The 19,499-nt window shown below is 38.9% G+C and overlaps 1 protein-coding gene across 19 annotated transcripts in view; it reads right to left on the bottom strand.

Annotated features, from left to right (window-relative positions):
• Positions 1-254: 254 nt before the first annotated feature.
• Positions 255-19,499, bottom strand: part of LOC127351824 (GTPase IMAP family member 8-like) — a 79,886-nt gene continuing 60,641 nt past the window's right edge. For 3 of the 19 annotated variants that reach the window (XM_051379779.1, XM_051379780.1, XM_051379781.1), the window contains exons 4-9: positions 7,723-8,274; positions 6,076-6,132; positions 5,314-5,865; positions 4,874-4,918; positions 3,055-4,230; positions 255-2,961 (exon numbers count right to left, since the gene is read on the bottom strand). In XM_051379779.1, the coding sequence (XP_051235739.1) occupies positions 1,310-2,961; positions 3,055-4,230; positions 4,874-4,918; positions 5,314-5,865; positions 6,076-6,132; positions 7,723-8,274 (4,034 nt within the window). In that variant the 3' untranslated portion in view covers positions 255-1,309. Of the gene's footprint in view, positions 2,962-3,054; positions 4,231-4,873; positions 4,919-5,313; positions 5,866-6,075; positions 6,133-7,722; positions 8,275-8,507; positions 8,565-9,695; positions 9,784-10,822; positions 10,848-11,468; positions 11,552-12,127; positions 12,185-12,282; positions 12,523-14,286; positions 14,354-19,499 lie in introns of those variants that run through there. The other 16 variants (XM_051379787.1, XM_051379786.1, XM_051379774.1 and 13 more) reach the window with 15 other exon arrangements.

The following is a 19,499-nucleotide window of genomic DNA, read 5'->3' as shown; positions in this document are numbered from 1 at the left end:
ACAATATTGTACAATATCTTTATACAACGTACATGTTGGTCTACTCTATGACACATTTCAGATGATACAGGCATTAACATTAACTGTGGTGGGAAAAATAAAGAGTTCATTATTAGTCAGATACCAACAGACTTCCAACAGGTATATGACACCTGAAGGTGGAGCTCCATCTGCTAGACACTGACATGCAAACACACAAGAGAGGTGCAGAGCAGAAGAGTCTGTTTGACTTCAGCATTTAACAAGAGTCACAGTGAACTACAGGGAAACACTTTATTCATCTTTTATAATGATAAACACAGAAACCAAAGATCAAACACAGAACATACAATTAAAGATTCATCTGAATTCTGTCTTAAGTTGATGTCATCAGTTATAAAGCATCTATTCTTATTGGACATGTAACAAAACAGAGAAACATCAAAGCATTCATTGTCTATGAAGTCATTCTTTATCATTCTGATTCATCTGATGAGCAGTTTAAATGATATTCAGCTTGGATTCATATTTAATATTTGCTGTGATATTTGTGATTTGGGTGTTGCAGAGAAAACAGAGTGAATGACATCTAAACATTTCATTTCACTCACAAACATCATTTTCTTTCTCATATTCAAAAGAAAACAAAGATCATCTCTAATGACCAAACAGAGCTTCCAGCTGCTGAAGTCTTTACTGAGCTGTTGCCTGGTTTTAATTAATTACATTAATAATTAGGAACAAATACATCATATCATAAAGATTTTCTACACACTGAAACTTGATTACAATAATCAACTTATACATTATCATTATTTCTACAATATAATGCAGATTTTATAAAACTTTATAGAAAACAAACTTAAAACAAAACCACACCAATGATTGTACAGAGTCAGTGAGTTATTTAACTGTTTAAATCCTCATTTATCACGAGACAGAACAGACTGAAATCAACATTTAGTCCTTAGTCATTTAGTTAACACATAAAAACAAAAGTGAACAATAGATACAGTTTTATATGATGAACAATGAATACAACAGAAACAATAAAATGTAAAACATCAAAAAAGTAAAAGTCGATATAAAAATAAACAAATAATGTAAAAACTGATGATTAAAATGTAAAAACTAAGACTATAACATTACTCCAAAGAACTGGTATCATCTGACCCACAGTGACTGCTGCTGTGTTTCTGTTCAATGCTGAATATTACTATGAAATCTTTCCTTCTGTAAAGTTTCACTGATTGAAACTAAATGAAAGTAGAAAAAAAGGAAACTTCTGAAACTGATCTGTTGTTGTGACGTTTACATCGAACAAATCTGCTCATAAAATACAACATGAATCATCTTCATTCATCAGTTCCTGTATCAAGTCATTCATTTCTTTTTCATGTTTTTGCAGCAATTTTTTCTTTTCCTCCTCACTTTTCGTATTCTTCATTTCTTCTTCTTGTTCTGTCAGTAAGTCATTGATTTTTTTCAGATTTTCTCTCTTTTTGGTCACACATTTCACTAAGTCACAAATTTCCTCTTGATATTTTTTCTTCATCTGTTCTTCACTGTGGTCTTTAAGAGCCTTTAAGAAGTTATATTGTTGATCTTTGTCTTTCATTTGTTTCTCATGTTCTTCCTTCAGAGCTGCAGATTCCTTTTTGTATTTCTCTTTGAATTCATTGAACTCTTCAGCTTTCTCTCTGGCTTCTTCTTCATGTGTCTTCTTCAGATTCTCCAGTTTTTTCTTATAGTTCTTCTCAATGTCTTTTTTCTCTTTTTCCTCTTTTTCTCTTCTGATTCGATCCTCTTCTTTTCTTTTCTTTCTATCGTTTTCTCTTTCCTGTTCGTATTCTTCTTGAAGCTTTTTCATTCTTCTTTGTGCATCCTGTCGTCTCTGTTCATTTTCTTGATTTCGTTTTTCCCACCATTCTTTTTGTTGTTTCTCCCAGTTCTCTCGTTCTTTTCTCATCTCTTCTCTGGTCTCTTCCAGCTTTCTATCAATGGTTTCCTTTGATTCTGACTCTGATTTTATTTTTTCCTCCAAATCTTCAACTTTCTGTTTCCACTCCTGTCGTTGAATTTCTTCCTGTTGTTTTCTCTTCCTGTCTTCTTCTTCTCTCATTTCCTGTTTCTTTCTCTCCTCACGTTCTTTTTTGATGTTTTCCTCCTTTTCTTCAAGTTGTTTTTCTCTCAGTTTTCTCTCCTTTTCAATTTCTGCTTTCTGTTCTTCCATTCTTCTTTTCATTTCTTCCATTTCTTCCTCATGTTTTCTTTGAAGCTCCTCCCTCTCTCTCTTCATCTCTTCTTCCTTCTCCTTCAGGATTCTCTCCATTTCTTTCTCTATTGATGCTTCGGCCTCTTGCAGCAGCTCATTAGTGTAGCAGCTGCCTCCATTTTCCTTCACCATGGTGTCAATCTTGGTTATCAGCTCACTGACCTGTGTGCGGTTGTGTTTATCTCGGTTATTAAACACATGGTATCTTCCTCCACAGTCAGAGATCAGCTTCTTAAAGGAATCATCACACTCTTTTTCAATGTACTCATCGACCGACAGCTCCTCATCTTCCAGTGAATCTCCTCCAGTTAAAAGAATGATGGTAAACTTTTCAGAATTTTGCCCAAATCCTTCCTTGATAAGTTTTAATGTCTCCTTCTCCTCTGGTGTAAATCTGCCAATGTGTAACACCAACAGGAAGACATGTGGTCCTGGAGCCAGAAGACTGATGCATTTCACCATCTCCCCATGAACCTCTTCATGAGACAAACTATTGTCAAACAGACCAGGAGTGTCGACAACAACTACCTGACGACCATCGACTTCACTCTGTTCTTTCTGACAGTGTTTAGTGACTGATGTTTGGCTTAATTTGGCTGTAAACGCTTTTCTTCCTAGAATGGTGTTTCCTGAAGAGCTCTTTCCACAGCCAGTCTTCCCCATCAGCACAATCCTGAGACACTCTGGACTCCGTTCCTTTTCATCACCTGTGATATATAAAGACCAGGAGGTCATTTACATTTTCACAGTAACATGTTTTACAGAGAAGAGAAAATAATACTTAAATTCAAAGTACTTACCAGTGATCTTGTTCTTCTTCATCAGCCTCTCAAGTTGTATGACTTTATCCATTTGTGCATGTGTAAATGTTTCAGTCGTATAGCAGTATGGTTTATTTTTAGTATTTTGTTCCACCATGTCCAACAGTTCTGGGATCGGCTGCTTGTCCTTGATGTTGAGAACAACATATCTTCCTCCACAGCTCTGACGGAGCTCCTGGATGTCTCTGTTTTCTTTCACAAAGTTAACAACAGCTGGAGCTGTAGGATCTGAGTCCACAGTGAACAGAATGATGGTGAAGTCAATGACTCGAGAGCTGAATGTGTTCTGGATGGTCTCTAACTCTCCCTTGTCTTCATCAGTGAGGGGACCCACAGGTAGGACCAGGATGAAGGCATGGACACCCTCAGGATCACAGAGGGAGATACTCCTGAGTGATTCTTCCATCACTGCCTCCTGAGGTTCTCCATACAAGGCAGGCAGCTCCACCAGGGAAACCCAACGTCCACACACCTCTCCCTGATGTTTAACACACTCTGATGAGTTGGAGACTGAATGAAACTCTGTCTGACCTAAAATGGCCTCGGCTGCTGAAGTCTTCCCTGCTCCTCTCCTCCCACACAGAACCAGGTTTAAAGCTGGTTTGATGGGTTCAGACTTTGGTCTTATGGTCTCTTCAGTGAAGGTGAGGAAGGCTCCTTTGTTTTCATGCACAATGTTCTCAATCTTCTGCATTAACAATGTGTGGTTGTCTTCAACCATGTTGTAGTGTCTTCCTCCACAGTCTATAAGGATTTCATTAACAGTATTACTTTTATCCTCGTCATGTGTCATGATGACCATTGAGTATTTTAAAGCATCTTGACCAAACAAACCCAGGATGAACTTCAGTGTTTGTCTGTTCTTCTCAGTGAAATCAGAAGGTTTCACTAACAGCAGAAGAACATTTGGTCCAGGAGGACACAGAGTCACACAGTTCTTCATCTCTCTTCTCACGGCCTCCACAGACAGACTGAAGATGTTGGGAGTTTTCACCACTGTCAATGGTTTTCCTCTCCACTCTCCACAGGTAGCCATACATTGCCTGGTTGGGGAAGTTCTTTGGTGATGAAAAGTTTCGTTCCCAAAGATGAAATTACCAAGTTTTGTCTGTTTGTCCTCGCTTTTTCCCAGCAACACAATCCTGAGTCCAGATGCTGTAATACAGCAGAGAGAAAGATTAAATGTCATGAAATCACTTGTCTGAAAAGATCTCCTCAGTCATCTGCAGACTTCACAATGTTCTGGTTCAACACAACTATCACTCACATTTTCACAGCCTTAATATAGACTGATCCAATTATTATCTACGACACATCTTTTGGTTCAGACATGTTCTCTTATGTTGTTGAGAAACACAATCCAAACATTGACTGGACAACTGCTTAAATAAGTAACTGGAGCCCTGCCTGTCATGCTAGTTTGAATTTTGACAGAGACAGAGAGAGAGAGAGAGACATAGAGAGGGAGACAGAGAGACAGAGAGAGAGAGAGAGAGACACACACACACAGAGAGAGAGAGACAGACAGAGAGACAGAAAGAGAGAGAGAGACCTTTGACCTCCAACTTCTAATAAGTTTATTAGAAGTCAATTCTGTCCCATTTGAAGACATTCCCTCTAGGTGGTCCTGAAATATCACATTAACTAGAATGGGACGGAGAGACAACCTGAAAACATAATACCTCCAGCCACAGCTGTCACCGGCACAGAGGATGAATAAAATGTAGGTTTGTACCACCTACAGCTGTAATTCCAGATGGTAATATAGACGGGAATATTTCTGACTCAGTTCACTTACGGGTTTGTGGTGGGTTTACACTGCTGGTGGGTATCATAGGTGGATCTGTAAGGAGACAGAAAATGTAGATATTGATTGATTGTTTCATTCACATGTAATCTGTAATAAAGCTGCTCATTATGAAGAGCAACTTGGTGCCTTCAGAGCAAAGATGTGAATCTTTTTGATTAATTCAGCAGATATTTTGTGGGAGACGGAAACAGGGAAGCAACACAAGTGCTTTGTGTGACACACTGCTCTGGAATATGATTTACATTCACAGTTTATTTAAGGTGGACTTTAGAGATTCTGTCATCCACTATTAACATGAAACTTGCAAATTCAGCAGTGAGCTTGAAAATAAAATGAAATAAAATGTGAGTTTGTACCCACCACCTACAAAACTCTGTAATTCCAGATGTTAATATAGACGAGAAGATTTCTGACTCACTTTAACTTACTGGTAGACTCCAATAGTTCAGCGATGTTGCTGTTGCTCAGATGCTCTCCATTGTTCTCTTTCACAATTTGACCCAAGCGTGTTAACAGCTCTGGAAGTTCCAGATTCTTCTGCCACAAAAACCTGTACTGACACTCTTTGATCATGTCTTTTAAGGGAGGATGTTCCAGGTATTTCTCCATGAAAACTGGACTCTCCTCTCTGGGTGTTGATATCAGAACCAGACAATGATGAAATGATCGATCATTGAAGAGCTGAAGGAATCTGCAGAGCTTCAGTTTGTGTTCCTCAGTGAAGTCTTCAGGCTGTAGAACCAGCAGGAACACATGAGGTCCAGGACCAGAGATTAATTCTGACTCTTGGATGGTCTGGGGATGCAGCAGATCTGAGGTATTGATGAGAACTACTTCTTTCCCCTTCAACTGCACTCTTTCTCTCAGGAAGCAGTCTGGTTCTTCCTCAGTGTTGAACTTAGTCTCTCCCAGTATGAAGTTCCCCACCGAACTCCTCTCAGACCAGCTGTTCCCCAGCAGAACAACCCTCAGCTCAGACACTGAAAAGAAAACAGTGAATTAGAAAACACAGTAAGTGTCGACTGCATCCATGTTGAACACAGTAAAACTGGATCCAGTGAGGAAGGAACAGCTTCTTTAAGGTGGACTTTATAAATATAAAATAAAATAAAATGAAATAAAATGTGAGTCTGTAATTCCAGATGTTCATATAGACGAGGATATTTCTGACTCAGTTCACTTTAACTTACTGAAAGGAGGCAGTAATGGAAAGCTGCTGCTGCGCTTCAGAGGTTGCTCATGTGGATCTGTAAGGAGAGAGAAAATATAGATATTCATTAATTCTTTCTGTGTAATCTGTAATAATTTGCTTATTACAGTGAAAAATTTTCATCTTCAAAACATAGACAAGTAAATACTCCACCAAATCAACAAATGACATCAACTCCACAGAAAGAATGAGTTGGTTTTCTTTTACAGAGCATCACCATGAACCCATTTCACACTGAACTGATCCACATCCCTCATTTCTTTGTAATAATTCAAATCAAACATTATTCTGGCTTTCACCATTCTGGTAAACAGCAATATTACATCAATATCTGCTGAGTCATCAGTTCCTCTCTTCCTGCTGACAGAAACAGCCATCTTTGTTTGTCCCAAGATAAAATCCATGAGTTGACATTTTTGTTTTTTGTATTTAAAACCGAAAATGGACAATGAAGATGCTGCTCATTACAGTGATTGTTGGTGTCCACAACCAGCATTCACGCTTTCACAGCCTTAATAGACTGATCCAATTATTATCTACTCTGCCTGAACCAAGTCCATTATACTAGCATCTGTATCAACATCTGGAGGACACACCTCCGTACCAGTGCTGTCTGTACTCAATGAAAAAAACTAAACAAGGTGAAGAAGAGCAACTTGCTGCCTTCAGAGCAAAGATGTGAATCTTTTTGATTCTTTCAGCAGATATTTTGTGGGAGACAGAAACAGGGAAGCAACACAAGTGCTTTCTGTGACACACTGCTATGGAATATGATTTAGTGGTGGACTGATAGAGCAGGTCAACTGATGGCTGATGTCAATATATCACATTGCAATCTAATATACATGATTGTCTTTGTCAGTAACAGGTTTTTATTGAAGATATTTTTGGGTTCAAATCCGACCTGGGGCCCTTTGCTGTGTGTCATCCTGTCTCTCTCTCTGTCCTATCTTATAAAGGGAAACAGCCCCCAACAAATATTTTAAACGGAGACTCAGCTTACATGTGGCACGCACTCTAACAGGTAAGCTACTACACACACACACACACACACACACCACACGTAACATGTTGCTATAAATAGTTTGTATCAATTACTGGAACACACACACACACACACACACTCTCTCATACAGAGTGAACTTCTATATGTTGGGAGAGCAGAAGGGGACGGACCCCAAATCTCATACAAACAGTTTTAGAAGAGAGCCAAAGCAGATGAGAGCTTGCAGCAAGTCAATCCACTCCTAATAATCGTGTGTAATAATGGTGATTAAGATATTTGCTCAAATCGAGCCGCCCTAATTAAAAGTCTCACTACCTCGGTAGAGAATGAATGACGAAGAGAGACAGACAGAGAGAGAGAGAGAGAGAGAGAGAGAGAGAGAGAGAGAGAGAAAGAGAGAGCACAAGAAAACTCTGATTTGAAATTAATAAAACATTCACAGTTTATTTAAGGTGGACTTTAGAGATTCTGTCATCCACTATTAACATGAAACTTGCAAATTCAGCAGTGAGCTTGAAGATAAAATGAAATAAAATGTGAGTTTGTATCCACCACCTACAAAACTCTGTAATTCCAGATGTTAATGTAGAAGAGAATATTTCTGACTTCACTTTAACTTACTGGTAGACTCCAATAGTTCATTGATGTTGCTGTTGCTCAGATGCTCTCCATTGTTCTCTTTCACAATTTGACCCAAGCGTGTTAACAGCTCTGGAAGTTCAAGATTCTTCTGACACAAAAACCTGTACTGACACTCTTTGATCATGTCTTTTAAGGGAGGATGTTCCAGGTATTTTTCCATGAAACCTGGACTCTCCTCTCTGGGTGTTGATATCAGAACCAGACAATGATGAAATGATCGATCATTGAAGAGCTGAAGGAATCTGCAGAGCTTCAGTTTGTGTTCCTCAGTGAAGTCTTCAGGCTGTAGAACCAGCAGGAACACATGAGGTCCAAGACCAGAGATTAATTCTGACTCTTGGATGGTCTGGGGATGCAGCAGATCTGAGGTATTGATGAGAACTACTTCTTTCCCCTTCAACTGCACTCTTTCTCTCAGGAAGGAGTCTGGTTCTTCCTCAGTGTTGAACTTAGTCTCTCCCAGTATGAAGTTCCCCACTGAACTCCTCTCAGACCAGCTGTTCCCCAGCAGAACAACCCTCAGCTCAGACACTGAAAAGAAAACAGTGAATTAGAAAACACAGTAAGTGTCGACTGGATCCATGTTGAACACAGTAAAACTGGATCCAGTGAGGAAGGCACAGCTTCTTTAAGGTGGACTTTATAAATATAAAATAAAATAAAATGAAATAAAATGTGAGTTTGTACCCACCACCTACAAAACTCTGTAATTCCAGATGTTCATATAGACGAGAATATTTCTGACTCAGTTCACTTTAACTTACTGGAAGGAGGCAGCCAGTCTAAGCTGCTGCTGCGCTTCACAGGTTGCTCATGTGGATCTGTAAGGAGAGAGAAAATGTAGATATTCATTCATTCTTTCTGTGTAATCTGTAACAATCTGCTTATTACAGTGAAAAATCTTCATCTTCGAAATACAGAGAAGTAAATACTCCACCAAATCAACAAATGACATCAACTCCACAGAAAGAATGAGTTGGTTTTCTTTTACAGAGCATCACCATGAACCCATTTCACACTGAACTGATCCACATCCCTCATTTCTTTGTAATAATTCAAATCAAACATTATTCTGGCTTTCACCATTCTGGTAAACAGCAATATTACATCAATATCTGCTGAGTCATCAGTTCCTCTCTTCCTGCTGACAGAAACAGCCATCTTTGTTTGTCCCAAGATAAAATCCATGAGTTGACATTTTTGTTTTTTGTATTCAAAACCGAAAATGGACAATGAAGATGCTGCTCATTACAGTGATTGTTGGTGTCCACAACCAGCATTCACATTTTCACAGCCTTAATAGACTGATCCAATTATTATCTACTCTGCCTGAACCAAGTCCATTATACTAGCATCTGTATCAACATCTGGAGGACACACCTCCGTACCAGTGCTGTCTGTACTCAATGAAAAAACTAAACAAGGAGAAGAAGAGCAACTTGCTGCCTTCAGAGCAAAGATGTGAATCTTTTTGATTCTTTCAGCAGATATTTTGTGGGAGACAGAAACAGGGAAGCAACACAAGTGCTTTCTGTGACACACTGCTATGGAATATGATTTAGTGGTGGACTGATAGAGCAGGTCAACTGATGGCTGATGTCAATATATCACATTGCAATCTAATATACATGATTGTCTTTGTCAGTAACAGGTTTTTATTGAAGATATTTTTGGGTTTAAATCCGACCTGTGGCCCTTTGCTGTGTGTCATCCTGTCTCTCTCTCTGTCCTATCTTATAAAGGGAAACAGCCCCCAACAAATATTTTAAACGGAGACTCAGACTAAATGTAAATATTAATGAGCTCCAAACAGCTGCATTTGGTGGAAACTGCTGTGCTTCATACACAACCATTGCTCAGCAGTTTGTCACAAACACAGGAAGAAGACAGATGATTTATGATGTGTGTAATATGAGGACAGTGAGAGCAGACAGTGTTATACAGACTCTTACCTGATGGAGTGGAGATTAAACTCCCCATAATGTCTCTCTGTTGGAAACTTCAGGGACTGACTGGAGACCAACTGCTGGCTTTACAAACCTGAAGAGAGAAGATCATAAAATGTTCAATGATCTTGTTTGTTAACTTGTCTTATGTAGTCTGATGCTGTCTCATGTTACATATTACAATCCTGTATGTCTTCAGCATTGTACCTTTACTGTGATTCTCCCTCACTCCCCTTCTTTCAAAACTCATAACTATCTATTTATCTATCAACCGCCCTTCTCTCTGTTTTACTGCTCAACCTGTTTTTTTTTTATGTTGCTTCTCCTGTTTATTGTCTCGTACATTTCCTCTTTACATTCCTCTTATGAAGAACTTTTCAAACTTAGGCATACAGAACAAAACTAAAATCAGAGGCCATGTGTCTTTAAAATATATGTATTCTTCTTCTTTGCTCCTCTCTTGTGGAACCAGCTTCCAGTTGTGGTTCTGGAGGCAGACACCCTCTCCACATTCAAGAGTAGGCTTAAGACATTCCTCTTTGATAAAGCTTATAGTTAGGGCTGGATCAGGTGAGTCCTGAACCATCCCTTAGTTATGCTGCTATAGGCCTAGACTATCGGGGGATTTCCCATGGTGCACTGAGCTCCTCTCTTCCTCTCTCTTTCTGCACTCATTCATGTTCCATTAATGCATGTTACTAACTTCACTTCTTCCCCGGAGTTCTTGTGCTTTCTCGTCTCGCAGGTTCTTATCGATCCTGGTGGAGCCTCCTGCCATGGTCCTGCTAAATTGTCGTTGCCAATACTGTTGTTGCTATGCACCTGTCTGTCTGTCTGTCTGTCTGTCGCTCTCTCTCTCTCTCTCTCTCTCTCTCTCTCTCTCTCTCTCACCCCAACTGGTCGAGACAGACGACCACCCACCTAGAGCCGGAGGATCTGTCCTAGGTTTCTGCCTTTTAACAGGCAGTGTTTCCTTGCCCTTGTCTCCAAGGTCTTGCTCATGGTGGTACTGTTGGGTCTCTGTAATTAATGTTTTAAAGAGTTCGGTCTAGACCTGCTCTATTTGAAAAGTGTCCTGAGATAACTTCTGTTATGAATTGGCGCTATACAAATAAAATTGAATTGAATTGAATTGAATTCTTCTTCTTCTTCTTCTTCTTCTTCTTCTTATTATTATTATTATTATTATTATTATTATTATTATTATTATTTTTATTTTTGTATTTTTGTATTTTTTATTATTATTACAGCTGAAACAATATATCCGAGCAGCTCTCCCCCGTCCTCCTTCCATAATCTCTAAAATGGCGTCTCGACCCTTCGACCTAAAAAGTTTCTAGAAGCTTTAGTCCCAGTGTGTCAGTAAATCTCCTCATTCCAGAGAAATTGTGCAGATTAAACACTGACTGAAAACATATGAGGAGCTAAATTTTGATGTTTTATCGCCACCTAGTGGGACTCTGTGGGCTCTGCACCCTTTGACAAAGAACACAAAACAACAAACAGCAGCACAGACTGGTCCATCTGTGAGCTGTCTGTCTGTCTGTCTGTCTGTCTGTCTGTCTGTCTGTCTGTCTGTCTGTCACTGAGCTACAGTTTATAGTGGTTCTCATATTTCCTGCTGTGTTCCATTAAAATGAACAATCAGCTGAGTTGAATTCAGACTCACAGACTGGATTTAAGGTCTGAGGACTGCTGTGCTTTTCTTATATTTATAATATGTGGACAGAGAGAGAAGACAGTGTTTTATCCAGACTAATAAAGTGTGACTGGACTCACCTGGTGCTGCAGCCGCCATGATGTCAGTGTGCTGGAAACATCAGAGACTCATTCAACTGAAGACCAACTGCTGCTTTAACAACCTGAAGGAAGAAGAATTAGAATTGAAATGATCTTACTCATTCACACAGCAAAATGTTTGTACAGAGCAAACTGCAGAGTGTCAGTCAGCTTCACAACCTCAGTGGGGATTCAAACTAGCAACCTCTGATTACAGCTGACAACAATGTGAAAGCCTGTGAGAAAGAAAAACTCCCTAAAATGTAAGATTTATGGTTTAACTTTGTAATGCATTTTATAATGTAGCTGATATAATGAGTGATAATATTTGTTCTGAGGTCTCTGAGATCTAGATAATAAATAAAACTTTAATAATAACTAATATAGTGGAGCTCCTCCAATAACATTATCACCTGGAAAGGTAATAAACTACAGTAAACATCAGTCTGATGCAACTTTGGGATTGTGGTTCTGTAACTCCTCTTCCTGGTGTTCAACTGGAATCTAAAATGGCGACTTTAAATTGGATATAAAAGTGATCAAGAGTAACTTTTATCTCAGTCATTATTTCAGACAATAACAGTATCTGTGCTGCCTCATTGACATGTGCCTCTAAAGGTAATAAACTGGGCTACTTCCAGCTCAGTTAGTCTACTTACTGTGATAATAAGAAGCTGTCTGATCTGACACTCACCTGAGGATCAATTACATTCCACCTGAGAACAGATTGCATCATCAGTACTGACCAATCAGCATCCTGCAAAAATCACTTCTATTGATTTACAAAACTAATGATCATTTATTTATAAGTTACCTTTAGTTGAGTTGAAGTTCCGTCGGTTGTCATCGGTCAAAGACAGAAGTGAAAGTAAAGATGGTGAGAAAAACTCCTCCAGAGGAATTCAGAGCCTCCCAGTCATCAACATGTCGTTCAACCAGTCGGTCCAGACTCAAGTGGAAAATCCTGATTATGCTGCTGTCTTAAGGGGACGTTGTTGGTGGCAGCATGTTGAGTGCAGGAACACTGAGACTGCCATTGTCCTTTATGGATTAACTTTTATATATATATAATACAGAGTAATGAAATAAGAAGATAAAAAGGTTAAATGTATCATTCCACTGTTAATCTTGTGTTTTATCATCACAGCTATATTTTCCCTTTATGCTCTCAGCTGCTTTATCTTTTATTAATGTTCTTACAGGCTGTAACATCATTTTCCCCACTATCAGGTTATCACAGGCACCATCTTGTGGAGCCACTGTGAACTTCATAGCCAATCTCATTGTGTAAAGCATCTGAATATTTGTGTAGAGGTGAATGTGTGAGCACCATTTCATTGGGACTGTGACAAATCTATATAATAATATAATTTAAATACTTCAAAATTCCCCACCAATGTTGCAAATCTTTTTCACGTGTGGTTTAAGTAACATTTTGGTAGTTTGCCTTCAGCTCAGTGTTGTGAATTTTTGTAAGCTCACAGATAGATCAACTTTGAGAAAAAGATGGTAGATTCTCATTTAAGAAGACTGACAGTTGTTTAGGATTCCCAAATTTGATGACTTTGTTGCCTTCGATTGGAGTTTCTTGGCACAAATTCTAATCAGTTCAGGGAATAGGTCCACCCTTTACCTGAAGTAAATTAATGAAGGACAAAGGAGCCACTAAAAATAGAATAAGAGTCGAGGCACAGCCAGTTGAACAGGCTTTATCTGGTCTCTGTCATACAAACATAACAACCCTCCCAGCTGTAGTTTGTGGTTTAAAGGTTAGGTTTAAATAATCTTATGTATGTGCTAATAATATATGTCCTCAATCACGTCCCATGGTGTGTGTAAAAAGACATTTTTCATACTCTAACTTGAGGTAACTGATGTTGCTCTAACCAGTCACAAAGGCAGATCTAACTCTTCCTCATTCTGTTTATTTAAATCTGAAATCTTTGATTCAAATGTTGATTATGAGTCAACATTTAAGACACACTTTGTCAGAAGTCTAACTAAATAAGAATCTTATTTCAGACCAAAGGACAGAAAGCATCAGTTTTCTTTCAGCAGCATTTCTCCATTTCAAACAGCTGCACACAATGCGTGTTGTTTTAAGTTGCTCTCATCTTTATCTGCTGATGTTTTAAGTAGATTTACATCAATAATTCTATTACACAGTAGGCCGACACTGCGTTCATCGTAGTAAATAGGTGCTGCACACTTTTTAAAGTTTAGTCAGAGCTCTTTGGTACTGTTGTTAATATTCCTAAGATAAATGAATGGGTTGAGCAAGTTTATTACTCTTTACTGATTACTCTTTTCAAATGTCATTACTTTACTTATTACTCCCTGCCAACATTAATTAGTTACACTACTAGTTATATTACTGTTCTGTTACTCCCTACAAAATTGGAAATTGATTATTTTCTTCCCCGACAATTGAAAATTAAATAATAATAACAAATAAAAAATCCAGTTTTGTTTATTAAAATCAAATTAATGGAATATTTCCAGCTGCTGAATTTGAGCATTTCAATCTTCCAAACCAGTTTCCTCCACACTTACAAAAATGAATCCAGTGAAGTGATTGGATTGTTGGATTTCAGATGACAAACAATATTATAATCAATAATCTTTTGTGGAAGTGTGCTGCTTGTCTATATAATAATTATATATTATAATTTCTCAGTGCTTCAGGACCACAGTCTCTATCTGTCTCTGGACCATCTGACCCCTCTGATTACCTTTAAATCCATATATATATATGATAAATAAATAAACTTGCCTCTGTCTCTTATACACCCACACATACATGTTGTCTCTCTCTTACCTGCTACAGGTCTCCTGATGTGTCCTCTCTGTCTCTACAGTCATTTGACTAATAAAATACCAGCCTCAGCAGTTTGGACACATACCAACCTTTCATCCACACCCTTTAAGCAGTCTCCTAGTGGCTGCACACTGAAGCAGACACATCCTCTTCCTCAACTGTCAATCATCAAAAAGCAAAACAACAAACATTTTAATATTATTTAACAGTTGTAATATTTAAAATATCTGTATGATTGTTATTGTGTTCATCTACAGGCCAGTGGTGAATCTACAGTGATAATGAAAAGCTCTCAGTCCAAATCTGATCTGTACAGTAGACAGTCAACATGCTTTTATATTCAAGTGATAAAAATGTGCTTTATTTTCACTCCAACTGTCAGCTGCAGTTCCATAAAGTCACCAGCAGGTGTCAGCCTATGAGCAGTGTATGGAGGAGGGTGCTGTTGTAGTCTGAACATTGACAGTATGCTGTATATTACAGTCTGATGCACATTAATAACACACATTATTTATACCGCCTGCTGTAGGTGCATTTATGTTCCTTCATGTCAGCTGTTGTATTCTTTAACAATAAATCAGACAGAAAACTCTCCATTATGTTTCTGGCTTTGTGAGGAAATCACATAAAAACGAGATTCTACTCATAAAATCTGACAATTTACAAAATCACCCTCTCAGACCCAAAAATAAAGAGTTTTTCTTTTAAATCGGGGGTTTAGAGACAGGAAGATAAATTGGGCAACAACTGAAACACCTCTGAGCTCTAATGTATCTGTTTATCTTGTCATCCTGTATGTCTTTCTGTATTAAACCCTTCTTCAGTATCAAGTTGTTTCTTCCTGGGACTCTTTAGTGGACAGCAGATATGTTATTATTGATTCTTTGAGTCTATTAGTTATTGATATTAAAAACACATATTAAATACATTAAAAAGATATGATCACAAATGTTTATCACACAGCTCACAACCATCATTGAACCATCTTGCTGTCAGTGTTTACAGTTTATACATTTATTAAGCAGTATAGCATATTTAGATATCCGACTGGAGGTTAAGGTATTTGCGCATCACTCCCCCAATATCTCTATGTAAACATATCTACGGGGAGTGATGCGCAAATACCTTAACCCCCAGTCGGAGCCTACAGGTGGATGCTGGGGTGGTGGTGGGGCTTACAGAGCAGCAGCGGCATTGACAGAGCAGAGGGGAAATTGTGCAGTTTAAATAGACTGCCAGATTGTAAGGTAGCGCTTGGTTAGTGATTATAGAATAAGGCATGTCATGTGTGTGTAATCAGCGCAGCTCGAGTTGACTGCCTGAACTGCAGGCTTCGCTCCATATATCTAACCAAGTCAGCACTGTTGTGGCAATGTTCAGGTCACTCCTTCTGAAAAGTAGCTTGTGCCATCATAGCCTGCCTTCAATCAAAAATGACGGTAAACTCGTTGCTCTCATTTAACATCTTTTATTGTTTCACGTGCTCATTCTTTCACAAATGTCAAAATTTTCCTCGCCTGGGATTTGCGAATAATTGCGGTGTCTCAATAACAACTGTCAACATAACAGAGAAGAACATGGGGATTGCAAGCCTTGCACATCAGCAAATAGTTCTAATGACAAATAAAAGCGACAGGCCTCAGTTATTAGAAATGTTACTCTTTACATCAAATTAAAGTAGCCTGTGATCCAACAAATAAACACAAATAAAGTAAAATGGCAAATGGCAAAAGTCATCAAATCTGGCAGAGAAATTTTCCCTCAGCTGTGTGATAAATGTCTTCATGTTCTCTGTGACCTTGCTGTGACCCACTGTCTTAAGTGTGCTAAAGTGTAGCAGCCTCCCCGACAACAAATCTTCGTGGAAAAGATCAAGTTTGTTTCCAAAAGCATCAAGTTTTTCCACCATATTCACCACAGGTTTTTCTTTCCCCTGTAGTTGTAGACTTAGTGCGTTCAAATGGGAAAACATGGACACAGCGAACAGCAGTTTTAGCAGACAGGTATCTGTTTGACAGACGGAATTATCCTGTCTGTAGATTTGTCAGTGGCAAGTTGCTCCAGAACAGCCACCATGCACTCCTTAAAAACCTCAGCATCTGTAAAGGGCTTGTTGTGCCTGGAGAGTACCCAGGCTGCCTGCAGAGACGCACTTGTTGCCCTCTCTTGTTCAGTTGAGGTTCGGTTAATAATTCCGCTGGCATGGGAGTACTGAGATTTCAAAGCAGCAACTTCTCTCGGACTGTTCAGGACAGGACTCCTTGAAGCTTGCATGCTTTGTGTTGTAGTGACACCTCACATTGTATTCTTTAGCGACAGTTTCGTTACAAATGAGGCACACAGGTACAGCATTTCTAAAAGTTGGCACTATGAATACGTACTTATCAGTCCATTCTTCATTAAAGCTGCGGTTCTCTGCATCAACTTTCCGCTTAAGGCTCTTAGAGAGTGCCAACTTTCATTCAAATATATTCAGAAAGCCTTTCTTCTTCAAACTACGACCTGCATGTGACAGTGATGGACAGCTTGATATGGAATTAGATTTGTGCCAAAAGAAACAAACAAAAATAAGAATTTGAGAGAACATAAAACTAATTTCACAAATAAAACTTATAACTTGCAATCAAATAATTTGTCAAATAGTGTAAAATATTGACATTATTGTGTTTACGGTTCCCTCTGCTTCTCTCTCTAAACTCACACTTTTAAAAGTATTTATTACATACATTACATATATTGTCTGTGAGTAACATTTAGGTGTGTTATAAGTTATAAGTACAGTAAAGCAAGGTTTCGGTAATGAAAGAGGAAAGAGGGATTTAATTTAGCTTTCCTGTCAGAAAAGAAGAAGAGAAAGAAAAATGACCTACCTATCTATTACAACATGTTATGATCCAGCTAATATCACACTTAAGTTAATGGGACAATTGATGTTTTTATTTTGAACTTAAATCCTAATACATGGACCATTATATTATTAATCATATAGGATGTAGGGTCGTGGCCCGTTTCAATTATAGTGCAGTCTGTGAGAAAGTGTTTTCGTATAATGTAATGAAATGTGTTCAGTTCTATAGACATTATGTACTTCTGACATCTGGCGATGTCTGTGATTGCAGGAGCAAGTAAGAAAGGAACTGTTGCAGAAGATTCAAGCAAGATTCAGCTTGATCCTCAGAAATGAGACGTTAGATATGGAGTACCTCCTGGATGTGGCTCAACAAGAGCTTTCCTCGGCAACAATGGCAACAGATCACTTAAACATCCACCAGAACTCATTCACTGTCTACAGGAGTTGATCAACATCCTTAGTTTGCCCATTCAATCTGTTTCAGAAACATCAGTTAACGTGTCAGATGGTGTAACTGCCACTGTGGGAGAGGTGGGACGGCCACGCCTGGAAATTCATGCAGATGATCTTAAAAGTCTCCTTTCCTCTTCACTTCCTTTAGAACAGTTAGCCAGGTTGTATGGTGTTTCAAGAAGAACACTTAATAGGCGGATGAAAGAACATGGCCTTTCTGTTTCTGGATGCTATTCCAAAATGTCTGATGATGAACTTGATCATGCTGTGAGGTCCATAAAATCAAGAATGCCCTATGCTGGGTATAGACTGGTGAAAGGTGAGCTGTTAGCGAGAGGCTACCGTGTCCATGGCACAGGGTGAAGGCTACTATGCAACGGGTGGATGGAGCTGGTTGGATTTGTCGCTCGCAGAACCTACTGTGTTCCTGCACCACTGTCTTTGGTTCATATAGACACCAACCATAAATTAATTTGGTGAGTTTTTCTCTCTTGTGTCCTCTCACTCCGTCTCTCACTGTAAATCTTTTTGCTTTCACTGAACACACATATGCATGTACCCACAATAAAAACAAATGTGATGTAATTTCTCCACAATAAAAACATGTAATCCATCTGACAACTGTTTTTTTCTTTCTGATATCCACTGATTTTTCATGCCAAATGTAATGTACTTTTTTTCTCAGATTTAATGTCGTGATATTTGGTGGGATTGATGGCTTCTCCAGAAGGGGATGTCAATGTTCTGCCTGACAAAAGAAACTAAAAACATATGTCACAGTGATGAGACCTTATGATAAAGAATTCTGTTCCCCCAATCCTCTCTGCATAGATCCTGTATCGTGATGCTGCTGCCAACAACAAAGCCTCAGCTGCATTCTCCTTCTTCTTGGATGGTGTCTGGAAACATGGATGGCCCTCAAGGTAGGAAGTACATCTAATTCAAAGTGCTGCTAAAAAGTCATTGGCTGCAAATAGTAAAAATAATTTTCCTTCCTAATTACTTTTCCCTGATCTGATAGACAACGCCATGAGGTCAAAGTTGTAAATGAGAATACATGACATGGATGATAAATACAGAGACAAACTACAAAGTGCAGACGTATAATTGAAGACTGGAGTGAAAGGTTTACATGGTTTAATAATATAGAATAATTAGATGTTGTAAGGAAGGGACAGTGTATTCTCTGCTGAAAGAGATAAGTTAGGAAGCTCCTTTCATCAGCTTTTAGAGAATTTGAACATGGCTGACAGTGAGTTATTTCCACATCATCTCACTGAATTTGGGAAACTTCCTAAGCAAAAAGCCATTGTTCTTTTCTGTAAATTGTGGGGGTTGCACCCTCTAATGGGCTTCACTATTGGCTAATACCTGGGCCCCACCCCAGCATGTTGAATGATGACTGCTTACATTCTTTTAGAGTACGTGGTGACCAGTGGGTGGAAAATGTGGACATTGCCCGATGCATGTTCTCTGTGCGAGGAACAGGACGTGGTAGCTTCATTGCTGGAAAAAGTGTCCACAATCAAAGGTAAAAGCCACTACTATCAGAGCAGAACGCGACCTGTGTACTGTGCTTGAATTGTTGTCGGCATGCTTGTGCAGCAAGTTTTAATTATATACATTTTAAATTCTCCTCAGAATAGAGAGGCTGTGGCGTGACGTGTGGTCAGCGGTCACCTGCAAATACTATGATATACTTCATACAATGGAAGAAGAGCGACTGATTGACCTGTCAGATGAGATGCACCTCTTTTGTGTGCATTATGTGTTTCTCCCACACCTGAAGTCTGACCTGGAGTGCTTTCTGGGTAGCTGGAACAATCATCCTATCAGAACTGAAGGAAACCTCTCCCCAGGGCAGCTTTGGCACATTGGGATGCTCCAAACACCTGTGACTGAGCCAGAT

Source organism: Dicentrarchus labrax, unplaced genomic scaffold (assembly GCF_905237075.1).
Source record: "Dicentrarchus labrax unplaced genomic scaffold, dlabrax2021, whole genome shotgun sequence".
NCBI lineage: Eukaryota > Metazoa > Chordata > Actinopteri > Moronidae > Dicentrarchus > Dicentrarchus labrax.
This window is presented reverse-complemented; position numbering and strand designations above follow the sequence as displayed.